The sequence below is a fragment of the Sturnira hondurensis genome, unplaced genomic scaffold (assembly GCF_014824575.4).
Source record: "Sturnira hondurensis isolate 20B ecotype Veracruz unplaced genomic scaffold, ASM1482457v3 Scaffold0000648, whole genome shotgun sequence".
Lineage (NCBI taxonomy): Eukaryota > Metazoa > Chordata > Mammalia > Chiroptera > Phyllostomidae > Sturnira > Sturnira hondurensis.
The window spans coordinates 7,334,826-7,347,269 of NW_028073279.1; the positions used below are offsets into that span (position 1 = coordinate 7,334,826).

The 12,444-nt window shown below is 41.1% G+C and overlaps 1 protein-coding gene across 2 annotated transcripts in view; it reads left to right on the forward strand.

The window, feature by feature from the left end:
- The first annotated feature begins 8,343 nt into the window (after positions 1–8,343).
- SLC35D1 (solute carrier family 35 member D1) overlaps positions 8,344–12,444 on the forward strand; it is a 43,317-nt gene continuing 39,216 nt past the window's right edge. The window contains exons 1-5 of one of the 2 annotated variants that reach the window (XM_037042857.1): positions 8,344–8,514; positions 9,071–9,240; positions 10,051–10,084; positions 10,180–10,266; positions 10,993–11,060. In XM_037042857.1, the coding sequence (XP_036898752.1) occupies positions 8,482–8,514; positions 9,071–9,240; positions 10,051–10,084; positions 10,180–10,266; positions 10,993–11,060 (392 nt within the window). In that variant the 5' untranslated portion in view covers positions 8,344–8,481. Of the gene's footprint in view, positions 8,515–8,693; positions 9,241–10,050; positions 10,085–10,179; positions 10,267–10,992; positions 11,061–12,444 lie in introns of those variants that run through there. The other variant, XM_037042849.1, reaches the window with a different exon arrangement.

The following is a 12,444-nucleotide window of genomic DNA, read 5'->3' on the forward strand; positions in this document are numbered from 1 at the left end:
AAAAGGATCTTGAAAATCTTCTAGGCCAGAGCTATCAATAGAATGCTCTGCAATGATGGAAAGGTTCTGTATTTGTCTTGTTCAATATAATAACTGCTAGCTACATGTGGCCATTAAACACTTAAAATGGTTCCATAGCAGGGTTTCTCAGACTCAGCATTATTGACATTTTGGGCTGGATAATTCTTTGTTGTTGTCAACATTGCTGAGAAAATTCACCATGCTGAGTAGGTCCATGCACAGTCATTCTGTTTAACTTCAACGTCATGCTCTCAGCTCTCAGCAATCTTCTCATTTAACTCCTGTTCACATCCCTTCACACATTCCATGGGGGCTATTCCAAACTCTCCCACTGTGCTCAAATTCATGGTTTCAACCGGCCCACCAGTTCCAAGGATAGGAGGAAAATAAAACCAACCACAGCTGTAATATGAGACTATTTTCTCATGTAATCCTGGAGTTTAGTTAAAATTTCCAGTTCCCATGTGGGTGATAATACTAATCACCTCTGAATTTCTCCATCCTCTGAGAAAAATCCAAGTAGGGGTTACTTGTCTGTTTGGATCTAATAAAAGGAGTTCAGTCTGGTAGAAAGAACATTGGAGGGCAATAGAAGAGGCCAGGGTTCCACAATCAGTTTTACAATGACAACACATGTGGCTGATTCAACAAGACTTTCAACCTGGCCTGCCTTGGATTCTCCATCTCATAGAAAATATCATAGAAAACTTCTGATGATTTTTTCTCAACACTTTAGATAATATTTTCAGTTCTAGACCTTTACATTTCTACCTTCTTCAACTTTTAATTAAAAAAATGTTTGAGTAGCAACTATGTGCCTTCACTGTGCTAGTTGCTGATAATATAACAGTGACTAGAACAGACTTGGCTTATGTTCTCATTTAATTTGGTGGAGAAGCTGACTGTCTGCACAATGTTCCATCCTGGGAAAGCTCAGCTTTAGGGAGGACAATCAGTCTAAGCGATCAGGTTGTGCTACTCTATTCTTAGGCTAACCTGTTGGGTATCAGGAGGGTGAAACTAGGCCTCTTCTCTGTTCCTGATTTCTGTCCTGTAGCTATATTGATTGCTCAGTAGAATGAAGGATTATATACAAGACTTAAGGAGCACAGTACAGGCATTGGCCAACCAAACTTATACCTGAAGCAGGATGTCACTCCTAGAGTTTCTCCTTTGGTTGCTGGTTTGTGGGGATCCCAGAGAAGGGGCTAGGCTGACTGTGGCAGTACATTGAGTCTCAGAGGGCCAGAGAATGTTACTGTTTACAAGCACTTATAGAAATATTTTTATATTCTAGCCATAGATAGACCTTTCTGGTGTGTTGCTTCTGAATATCAGCCCTAAGTAGAATTAATGAGGTAATATGGATACACAACTATGTTAACTAATAAACAACATTGGCCTTTCCAGAGTCATCAGGAGAAGCCTGCAGTATTGCAACGTTTTCTGAAGATGCCTGCATGGATATATATGTGAACATAAACCCTACATCTTAACTTTAATTTCATCTTTGACTCTGCCCAATTTTCCATCCCAGGACCTCCCTCTCCCAGACCACCTCATAGTTCTGCCTACGTTGGAGTCCAAACGGCCCATCACCCCCCTGTACTGACATGTTACTGACATGTACTTAATGTGTGGAGTGGTTTAGGATCCTAGATTCCCTCATCTGGCCCAATGTATTGTTTTTCCTTGGAAATTACTTTAATTTTTAGTTATTTTCTGCCACGTGTGGAGAAGACACATTATGCTTTTGTAATCCAAATTATGAAAAGAACACCCCTACTTTTTCTTTCTTCTTTCCTACCTCTCTTTTAACATGTGTATATTGTATGGCACTGTTCTAGGTACCAGGGACACAATTGTGAATGAGAAAAAGTTCTCCACTCTTAGGGACATGGATGATAAAGCTAATGAAACTTAAGCTTCATGCCCTTCACTCGTATAAACTTTTTCTAGGGCCCTAAGAGAGACTCTAGAAAATGTTCACCTAGTTTATATATTTTATGCATTGTATAGAATTCACAGATGTGAGATATTTCATCTGCAGTTGGTTAAAAATGCTGTCTCTTTCCACTCCAATTTTTCTATCATCATACTTCCCCCAATGTCATATAACATTTGAGTGGCAGAAGGTATTTTGCAACTCCTAAGGAGAAACTGAGTTCAAGATATATCTTGTCTGGGTTTAGTAAGATGTATGTGTACATGGTATGCACTCACTTCTATATAAACTTATTCAGTTGTTTTAATGTAGGAATGGTGTCCAAGAAGACTCTAACTGTCTCTTATGCTCCCTTATCTTGAACACAAAGTTACAGGTCCAGAGGACATATTATGAGATAAAATGTGGCCTTGACCAGTGTGGCTCAGTTGGTCAGGTGTTGTCCTACAGAGTGAAAGGTCGTCAGTTTGAATTGTGGTTCAGGGTGCATGTGAGAGGCAACCAACTGATTTCTCTCTTACACCAATGTTTCTCTCCTTCTTTTTCTCCCTCCCTTACCCTCTGTCTATAAATAAATAAATAAATAAGTAAGTAAATAAAGCCGTAAAAAGATAAAATGTGCCCTACAGCAGCCAGTTCCAAAATTTTGTGGCTAGATGGAAAAAAAGGTAAGATCTGAAACATACAGAGTCTAAAGTTATAGCTGAATTCTCTAATCACCAAATACAATTATTAGCAGAGAATTTGGACCTCATCCATACTTAGTAAAAACAGAAGTTGTCTCTCATTTGCAATTAGTAATGAAGCATATGCTGTTATAAAAGTACCATACATTTTTTCTGTTTTGATGGTAATCAAGCAAAATGGAATTCATCAGAATGTGTGTGTTTGTAGCAGCACTACAGTGAGTTTGTCTGTATGTGAGGGTGCAGGTTTTGCAAATCCCATTTATTAATAATAAAAACAAACTGGTCAAATTATGCTATAAAAAAAGACTGGATTGTTTTTCTATTGCCTCTATCAAAAATGTGTTATAACCCCCCTGGCAATGAACAAAGAGACACTTGGTTGGTGGCATTGCTCTTATATCAGTCCTTAGCAGTCCTTAGTTCATTCTAGCTGGCTTGGTGACTGTATTGGTGGCCAGAGTTTTTCATACCTAGGGATGGATGGAGATTATATATGTATGTATGTATGTATATATATACATATATATGTATATATACATATATATATATACACAAATTGTTATCACATACAGAAGCAGTAAATATGCAGCCAAAAGTATAGAAAAAACTGCAGAACTATGACTGACACAGTAAAAATATACTACTTTTCTGCCATTTGTCATACTTAAAATTTTTGTTACTTCTGATATATTAAGTAGATATCCATTTTTGTGCCTCACTTTACATTCCTAATTTTACATTTCTACATTCCTAGTCTCAAAAAAGTTCTATAAAACTTGTATCCACTCTTGCTCATGGAGCTAATACAGACTAGAAGAAGTACTAGCAAAACAACATGAAAGGGGGCATCCAGAGAACCAGGAGATGTTTTGAGAGACTGTGGCATCCCAGGAGTCAAAGGAAGAGGCTGTAGATAAAGGACGGAAGTGCAAATGCTGTAGAGTGGTCAAGCAAGGGAAGAACTGAGTGCCTTCTGGGTTTATGTCCATGGAGGTCATCGGTGACTGAGGGCTGAGCAGCTTCAGTGTCGTGGAGAGGCTAAAACAAGTTTGGTGTGAGTTGAAGAGTGAGGGGAGTTATAGAGAGGGAAGAGCCATGGTGAATGGGTGGATGGTAAGACCAGTCCACCAGGATAGAAGATTCGAAGACATTGACTTAGGATAAAATTCAGTTGTAAACATATTGAGTTTAAAATATCTTTATATTTCCAAAATGCCTAATTTGATGTCTAGTATGGTAGTATTTGTGAATGGGTTATGACTGAGTATGACTTCAATAGATTGCTGTTCTTATCTCCTGGTTATTCTTCTTTGTAGTGTTGATAAACACTAAACTTGGGAAATGAAGGAGCTAATGGCATTACAAGAACATCTTTTAAAAGCAATATGTCCACCTACCCAAAATGAAGCAGGATTATCTAGTGGAGAAGCACAGACTAGGGCTAATTCTATATGTGAGTCCCTTAGAGCTGTGGGACTCAGGTTATGCCTAAAACTTCCTCTTGGCTCTTGTTTTCCTGTTCATTCGTTTTTTCATCATACCTACTTCCTACATATGTAAGCATGAATTGCAGTTATAGCACATTGCCAGACTCACCATCAGTGGCCAATAAATTTATCCCTTCCAGGCCAACATAGAGAAGTATGAGGAGCTGCACAGAAGCTCTGCGATCCTGTCATGCTTTTTGCTTCTCAGAATTTTAAAAGCTCAAATAGAAAACACAGATGTTTGTTCCCTAGCTACAAAATAATCAGTGGTGCAACATAGCAGGGCATTGGGTATGAACTAGCCTGGGAGTTAAACAGAAACTGGTGAATGAAAATGAATACCAAAAAAGGCCTACACTAATTCCAGTATAAGAGCAGTGAGCCAAGGGGAAAAATGAGAAGTATAAGGAAAAGAAATATGAGTCATATGAACAGGTAGTGTACAGAATCAGTCTCCCTCATGGAGAAACATGATGGCTAAAGCAATATTTTGATAAAAAGACATGATTTAATTACAAGGAAGTTTTTCTGCTAGTAATTCTGCCTATCAACATATATAATATATATAGACAATATTGTATCAATGAGAACATTTAAATCTAGTCTTTACAATTGTATACAACTTTTTAAGATATGGTCCAATCTTTATTCAAGTTTATCAAATAATATACAACCCCCCCACATCTAATTCTGTGATTAGTATTAATGATGTTAGGAAATAGGTTGAAGTGCCTAAAATACCTGTTTTAAATACCCTAGTAGGGTATGGGCACCTATCTTACCTTTGTGGGAACCTATTGTGAATGCTTGACTCCATTAGACTGTGACAGCGTTTTACTGAAGGTCCATACATCACTGCTGGTATTGAGAAAATCCAATGCAGATCTTGCCCTGTTTATAGTAGATCTTTAATATTTGTTAAGCAATGATGTAATCATGCTGAGAAAAACAACAGTAGTTGCTTGAGTCAGTATTTTCAGATTTATTTTAATTTCATTTTGTGCAACTGCAATTGATTAATAGCAGAAATTTACACGTAGCATTTCATACTCCACAGGGCAGCACTTGAACTATTATCTGCCTTCCTGTAGTGATATCCATTGTTACCATGTGACTTTACTATGCGGTTTCATTTTGATAGTGTTACTGGAAATATACAGTTGGTACAACCTCTTCAGAGCTCAATTTGTTAATTCTATAATTTAAAAAAATTGTAGACTTTAATTAAGCAATTCCATTTTTAGAAACTTGTATGAAGTTGAATGGACAAGGATAATAAAGGCTCTAATGTTTATGAACCGAAAAACGGACAACCTAAATGTCCACAGGAAGGGTTACATGAGTTATAATGCATCTAGCTTACACAATTCTCTTCAGCCATTTTTTTCCCAAAAAAGAATGAGGTGGAGTTTTTTTTTAATTTTTAAAATATTTTATTTATTTATTTTTAGAGAGAGGAGAAGGGAAGGAGAAAGAGGAAGAGAAACATCAAGGTGTGCTTATACTCCCTTCTGGGGAACTGGCCTGCAATCCAGGCATGTGCCCTGACTGGGAATCAAACCGGCAATGCTTTGGCTGGCAGGCCCGTGCTCAAACTACCGCTATACCAGCCAGGGCTGAGGTCGAGTTTTTGTATTGCCACAGAAAGGCCTTTGAAGAACACTAAGTGAAAAGAGAAAGGTTGAATGATAATAATTAAAATAACGGTAATTATTATTATAAACACTTATACAGTATGTACTATATTTTAAGTACTTTACCATTATTAACCCATTTAATTCTCACTGCCATCCTGAATTGCATACTATTGTTATCCCCATTTTACAGATGAGGAAATTGAAGTACAGTAATACTAAGTAACTTGCTCAAGTCACATAATTAGTGTCAGAGGCAGTCTCTGGTTTGAGATCAGCGTTCTTCCCTAGTTCTTTCTATGCATGTTAAAAATGTATAAAATGTGTGTAAATATTTGTAAGTAGCTATGTATATGTATATGTATTCATACATGCATAGAAAATGGCTCTAAGCATAGCCTCCAAACTGCTACCAATTGAACCCTCTGAGAAGGGGTTGGGGTGGAAGAGAAAGAGGAAAAGATACTTATGAGATATGAGTTGTTTTTGCTTGTTTGCTATTGTTATGAGAGACATTGGTATTTTTCACAAGGGATGTTTCTCAAAATATAACTTTCTAGTTATTTATCTTTTGCTGCTAGCGATTATAAAACAATTTTGGCCATTTTCCTCACTGTTAAAAAGTTACATCGTTCATCGGTTCACTTAACAAAAACATCTAAACTGTCTAGGTGTCATTGCCTCTCCCAGTTCTCAGAAAGCTCACTGTCTAGCAGAACAGACTGACATGTAAACATGTGATTCCAGAGCCTCTATAAAGGGGGTGCACAAAGACAGGTTGGGAGGGGCAGGAAGGAGGTGCTCTCCAATTCTGTGGAGAGCAGTGTGAAGGAAGTCACCCAGAGAGGAGGTAATGTTTTATCTAAACATTACAGGAAAAGTAAGAGTTCTTCAGGAGATGGAGGAAGGGGGACAGAGGGGGAAAAATGCACGCCAGATGGGGGGAATAATGGGAAAAAACACATAGAAGTAAAGACACTGGAACCCACCTCATTCTTCAGGGATGGGGGGGGTTTGACTTAGTGGCAGCAAAAGAAGAGAAACATGAGGACTGTCTCTGGAGATGTGGCAGGAGCCACATCATCTAAGTCCTATGAGCCATGCTAAGAACTTCAACCTGTCTGCCACTTGTTCCTAAGGAACATGAGAAAAACCAGGTGTTCCCAGAATAAGTAGAAAGATATAGACCAACAAATATGCATATTGGAAGGACATTCTGATATATACTACATGTAGATGAACTTGAAAACATGCTAAATGAAATGTTAGATACAAAAGAACAAATATTGCATGATTCCACTTATATGATGTACCAAGAGTGGTCAAGTTCATAGAGAGTCAAAGTACAAGAGCGGTTCCTAGGTGATGGGGGATGGAGGGGAGTTAGTTTAGTGGTTGCATAATTTCAATGGGAGAGGATGAAAATGTTCTGGAGATGGATCATTGTGAGAGTTGCACAATGTCGGTGTACTTATGCTACTGAACTGCACATTCAAAAAGTCTTAAAATAACAAATTTTATATCATGCATATTTTACCACAAAAAAGCAGGTTAAAATGGTAAATTTTGTTATGCATATTTTTAGCACAATTGAAAAATACGGAAAAAAGTTATAGACAAAATATTTACGGAAGTAATTCAAAGTTCTTTTTCTTTCTTGACATTAAAATTAGGTGTGTCATTTCTTTGCTTAATATGATGATTTATTTCTGCTATATAATAATGGCTACTATCTACGGAAAACTAGCTCTGTGCTAATTACTTTCATAGAGATAAGGAGATCCCGGCTCAGCGAGTTTAACTGGCCCAAGAGCACATAGCTGAGGCAGCATTTCTAGGAAACCTATAATTGGAATTCAGCTCCCAATACTTTGCTCTTTCACCAGTTCACAAGGTGCTTGATTATCTTTTTGGACATGTCGATATTTTTCTTTAAAAAATTTCCCTTGATCTGCAAAGAATATATGTTTGATGTTTTCTGGGTTCCGAAAATGTAAAAAGCCTGAGGAAATGCAGATGAAAAGTTGAATGTTTACTTTTGACTCACATCTGATACTTTTGAGTGTGGCTTTGACGCTCGGCTAGAGAAACCAAAAGAGCCTTCATAACCAGTTTAGGCGCACACAACCTGTGAACTTCTCACTCAGCCACTTGTTATCAAGTGGAGGCAGGTCTGCATTTTCATTCCCGCCGTTATCTGGAGAATGGGCTTCCAGCCCCGCAGACCCCAGCCGTCACCAACCGAAGTGAGCTGGAGCGGAGACCCAGCGAAGCTTGCGCGCAGGCGCAAAGTGGCGGCGTCGCTCCGCGGCTGTGCTTTGCAGTCTGGCGTTCTGGTATCTCCGACTGGTTTCCCTTTGGCTTTTTCTTCTATTAACCCCGTACTCTGGGTGGCCGCTGTCCCTTCTCCAGGCCCTTTCTATCCGTTGCCAAGGCCTATCCCCTCACGGCCCTACCCTCTGACCTCGCGTTGCACCATGCCAGAGCAAAGTCCAGGGGGTGTGAACTCTTGGGTTCTTATTCCTGGGCGGGGACGGGCGACGGCAGTGCGGGAAGCCGAAGCGGAGAGCGCGCAGCCGGCCCAATCCGTCGGCTCCAGCCCTGCGAGCTCCTCCTGAGCGGCCGCCGCAAGGCCTACTGCCGCTGGGCCCCGCCGCCGAGCCCGTCTGCTGCTCCCCTCCCAGGCCGCTGCTGCCGCCGCAGCTATGGCGGAAGTTCATAGACGTCAGCATGCCCGGGTTAAAGGAGAANATCTGGAGAATGGGCTTCCAGCCCGGCAGACCCCAGCCGTCACCAACCGAAGTGAGCTGGAGCGGAGACCCAGCGAAGCTTGCGCGCAGGCGCAAAGTGGCGGCGTCGCTCCGCGGCTGTGCTTTGCAGTCTGGCGTTCTGGTATCTCCGACTGGTTTCCCTTTGGCTTTTTCTCCTATTAACCCCGTACTCTGGGTGGCCGCTGTCCCTTCTCCAGGCCCTTTCTATCCGTTGCCAAGGCCTATCCCCTCACGGCCCTACCCTCTGACCTCGCGTTGCACCATGCCAGAGCAAAGTCCAGGGGGTGTGAACTCTTGGGTTCTTATTCCTGGGCGGGGACGGGCGACGGCAGTGCGGGAAGCCGAGGCGGAGAGCGCGCAGCCGGCCCAATCCGTCGGCTCCAGCCCTGCGAGCTCCTCCTGAGCGGCCGCCGCAAGGCCTACTGCCGCTGGGCCCCGCCGCCGAGCCCGTCTGCTGCTCCCCTCCCAGGCCGCTGCTGCCGCCGCAGCTATGGCGGAAGTTCATAGACGTCAGCATGCCCGGGTTAAAGGAGAAGCCCCCGCGAAATCCTCCACACACAGACATGAGGAGCAGCTGGGGATGGCGTCGGCCGAAACGCTGACCCTGTTCCTGAAGCTGCTGGCCGCGGGCTTTTATGGCGTGAGCTCCTTCCTCATCGTGGTGGTCAACAAGAGCGTGCTCACCAATTACAGGTAGGGCCGAGGCGGCCGCAGCCGAGACCGCGCCGAGGAGCGGGCGGAGCGGCAGTGGAGGGACGCCGGCTCCCTGGACTTGGGCTGCTAAAGTTAAAGCTTAAGAGAGTTGGCCGGGAGCCGGGGAGAGCGGGCGGCTGACACGCGGCCGGGGCGACGGAGCCGGCTGGGCACCGGGGCCTGGGGTTGGGGGTCCAGCTCCCGGCGCGCAGCTCCGGGCGACTCCGCGAGGGTTCGGGGCCGCGTTCGGACCGCCCCTGCCGGCCGTGCCCGCCGAGCAGTGCCCGGGAAACCCTCCACTTCAGAGCGCTGGAGCGAAGTTGCACGGTGACCTGTTGGTCCCTGTGTGTGCCAGGCGGGGAGCAGAGCGCGGGATGCCCTCTCTCCTCCCCATCCTGGGCTGGGGGACTGGGCTTCGGGGTTCGCGAATTCGCTGACAGCCCCTGGGGATGTGTGCGTTCTCAAGCCGATTTAGAGAGAGCCTGATGCCGTCATTGGAACCCTGAGGCAGAAGCATTTCTGTTTTAAAGGTGAAAAGACCCCTGTCTCCACTTCCTTAAAAAAAAAAAAATCCGTTGCAAGCAGCGGACTGAAATTTTAGAACAGGACAGGATAAAACAAGTGGCCGCCCGAGGCTACAAAGTCAGCGATGTTGCCTGACTACCCGCTGGGATTTTTCTCACTGGATGGGGGTTGACATTGGTGTGTTTTGTATCAAAATACCTGTCAACGTTGTCGATATGCAAATTGAATTCACAGAGCTACGTTTGAATTTTTCTGACACTGTTTTTTCTCTCCACCGCTTTGTAGATTTCCCTCCTCACTATGTGTTGGACTTGGCCAGGTTAGTTGGAATCTTCAGCATTACGTGGTTTCTGTCGTTAGGACTTCTATGTGTCTTTATATGTGGAACAGTAAATCTGTGTTCTCTGTTTACAGATGGTGGCTACAGTGGCAGTTCTCTGGGTGGGAAAGGCGCTCAGAGTCGTCAAGTTTCCTGACCTTGACAGTAATGTACCTCGAAAGGTAAATAAATAGATAAAGTAATACTTTATTTTCTGAAAAGAAGTCACTATATGTATTTTTATCTGTGCCTTGCATATTTAAAAAGTGCGCCTTGTTGTCGCCCAATCCGGAGTGGGTATAATGAAGATAATAAATATGTATTCTTAAATAAATAAATAAAATAAGTATTCATAAAATAAATAAAAATAAGTATGTATTTTTTAAAAATTCCACAGTCTCTTTAAAATTAAGGGGGAAAAGCTCCAAGAAACCATGTGGTTTTTTAAAATTAATGAACATTTTGTGGGAGTACAGCCGTTATTGTATTTTCTACATTTAATCTAGCCAGTATATTCTTCATTATTCTTCGGGTTTACATTCTTATTCTTCTGTCTGTATCTGCTTGACTCCTTGTGAAGATTAAATGCATTTCTTTTTTCTGCTGATGTTAGAGCTGTGGGCTAATCCATATCATACTTTAAAGTAAATAATGTGTTTGTCCCACGTGTTTGTTCATTCATATTTGTCCCCCTCGCCCACGCTTTCCTGTCTCTGCCATAGTAGTTCTGTTTATCCAGGAATAAGGTTGTTTGGGCACTATGTGGGGGCCAAAATTGGGTATGAGAACTAATCTTATGTTTTAGAGGGAAAGAATTTAATCATATAAACAAAACTGTTTCTGTTTGAAAGGCCCTGTTTTAGCTATCTTTATTACTGAGTTTTGTTATTCCTTTTTAAATTTTCTAGACGTTTCCACTACCTCTACTATATTTTGGGAACCAAATCACGGGACTGTTCAGCACAAAGAAACTGAAGTATGGATAACTTTATTTTACTAGTGAGGTTAACAAATGTATTCTTGAAACTGTACTTGAATGTCAAATATTTAACACATCATTATTGATTTTGAAATAAGTGAAAGGACTAGAAAGCTTCTGTTACTAAATAATGATTACATTAAAGATTTTAACTTAAGCTCTTTATGTTTAAAGAGAAAGAGGATTTTTGTTTGTTTTGGGTTTTTATCCCTCAGTTTGATGCTAGAAATCTTAACATTTTCTAACATGCTGTGATAGGAGATTTTCATTATTTTTCGAGTTCTATAGTAGTGAAGGATATATACCAGGCTTTTGGGATTGAAATTCTTTAACACAATTTATAAATATTTTTTGACAAATTCCACAAGCAAAATCAGAGGGTAGAAGTGAGAACTTTTGTAGTTTTCCTTTTAACATGAGGTAAAATAATAAACACCCTGGTTTAAATACGATTAATATTTTATACACGGCTGTTTAACTGTCAAGGCAGCATAATCACTTTTAAAAAGAAGCAAGAGCTCTCTACTCCATGACAACATTGGCTTATTATCCTCTAATCTTCCAATTGTTGGCTTCTCCGATTAAGGACAGTATGTATTGGGTGTATATAATGTTAAAATTATACACACAAGAAAACCATTTAACAGAAACCCATGGCTTTGGCACTTCCATATGAGCTAAACCCCTGGCATACTTACTGGATGACTATAAAATAGAATTGGCAAATCTCTGAGGATCAGAGACAAAGTGTACTTTATTTCTTCTTCAGACCCAAGAAACTTGACAGAATGACTATGATGTTCTCTATGGAGAGAGTTCCATGAAAGTCAGATTTGTCATGGTTGGGGCATCCTTTTCCATCTCAGTACCCACTTGGAAAGAAATGCACACCTGCTACAAAGGCTGCTTAATAGAGTTCACTCTTTTTCATCTGTTGTCATTCATTCATTCATTCATTCACACCCTATCTTTGATTGCCAGCTAAATATAAAGCACTTTGCAGTGAGATGAGATATATTCATAAATGACTATATTATAAGAGGCTATGTGTTTGTTAATGCTAGCAAAATACTCTCGGATTTTAGAGGAAGACAAAATTACTTCCATAAAAGGACAATTAAGGAATGTTTCATGGAATAAGATTATTGTAAAATGTGTTATTTGGAGGGTTGGGTATGGGAAAAGAGTACAGTAAAGGAAGGAGAAAGAGGTCTTTTTCTCTTAAAGACTAATATGGTTACCCTTCAGGGTATGAGGTATACTTAAATAAGTAAAATTTTAAAAGTGGCTGCTAGTAGTCTTTGATAATAGATGTATGAGCTTTACTATTTCAGAGTTTGGTGTTTCTCAATTCTAGTAGTTTTATAAAAGCAACCCTTTC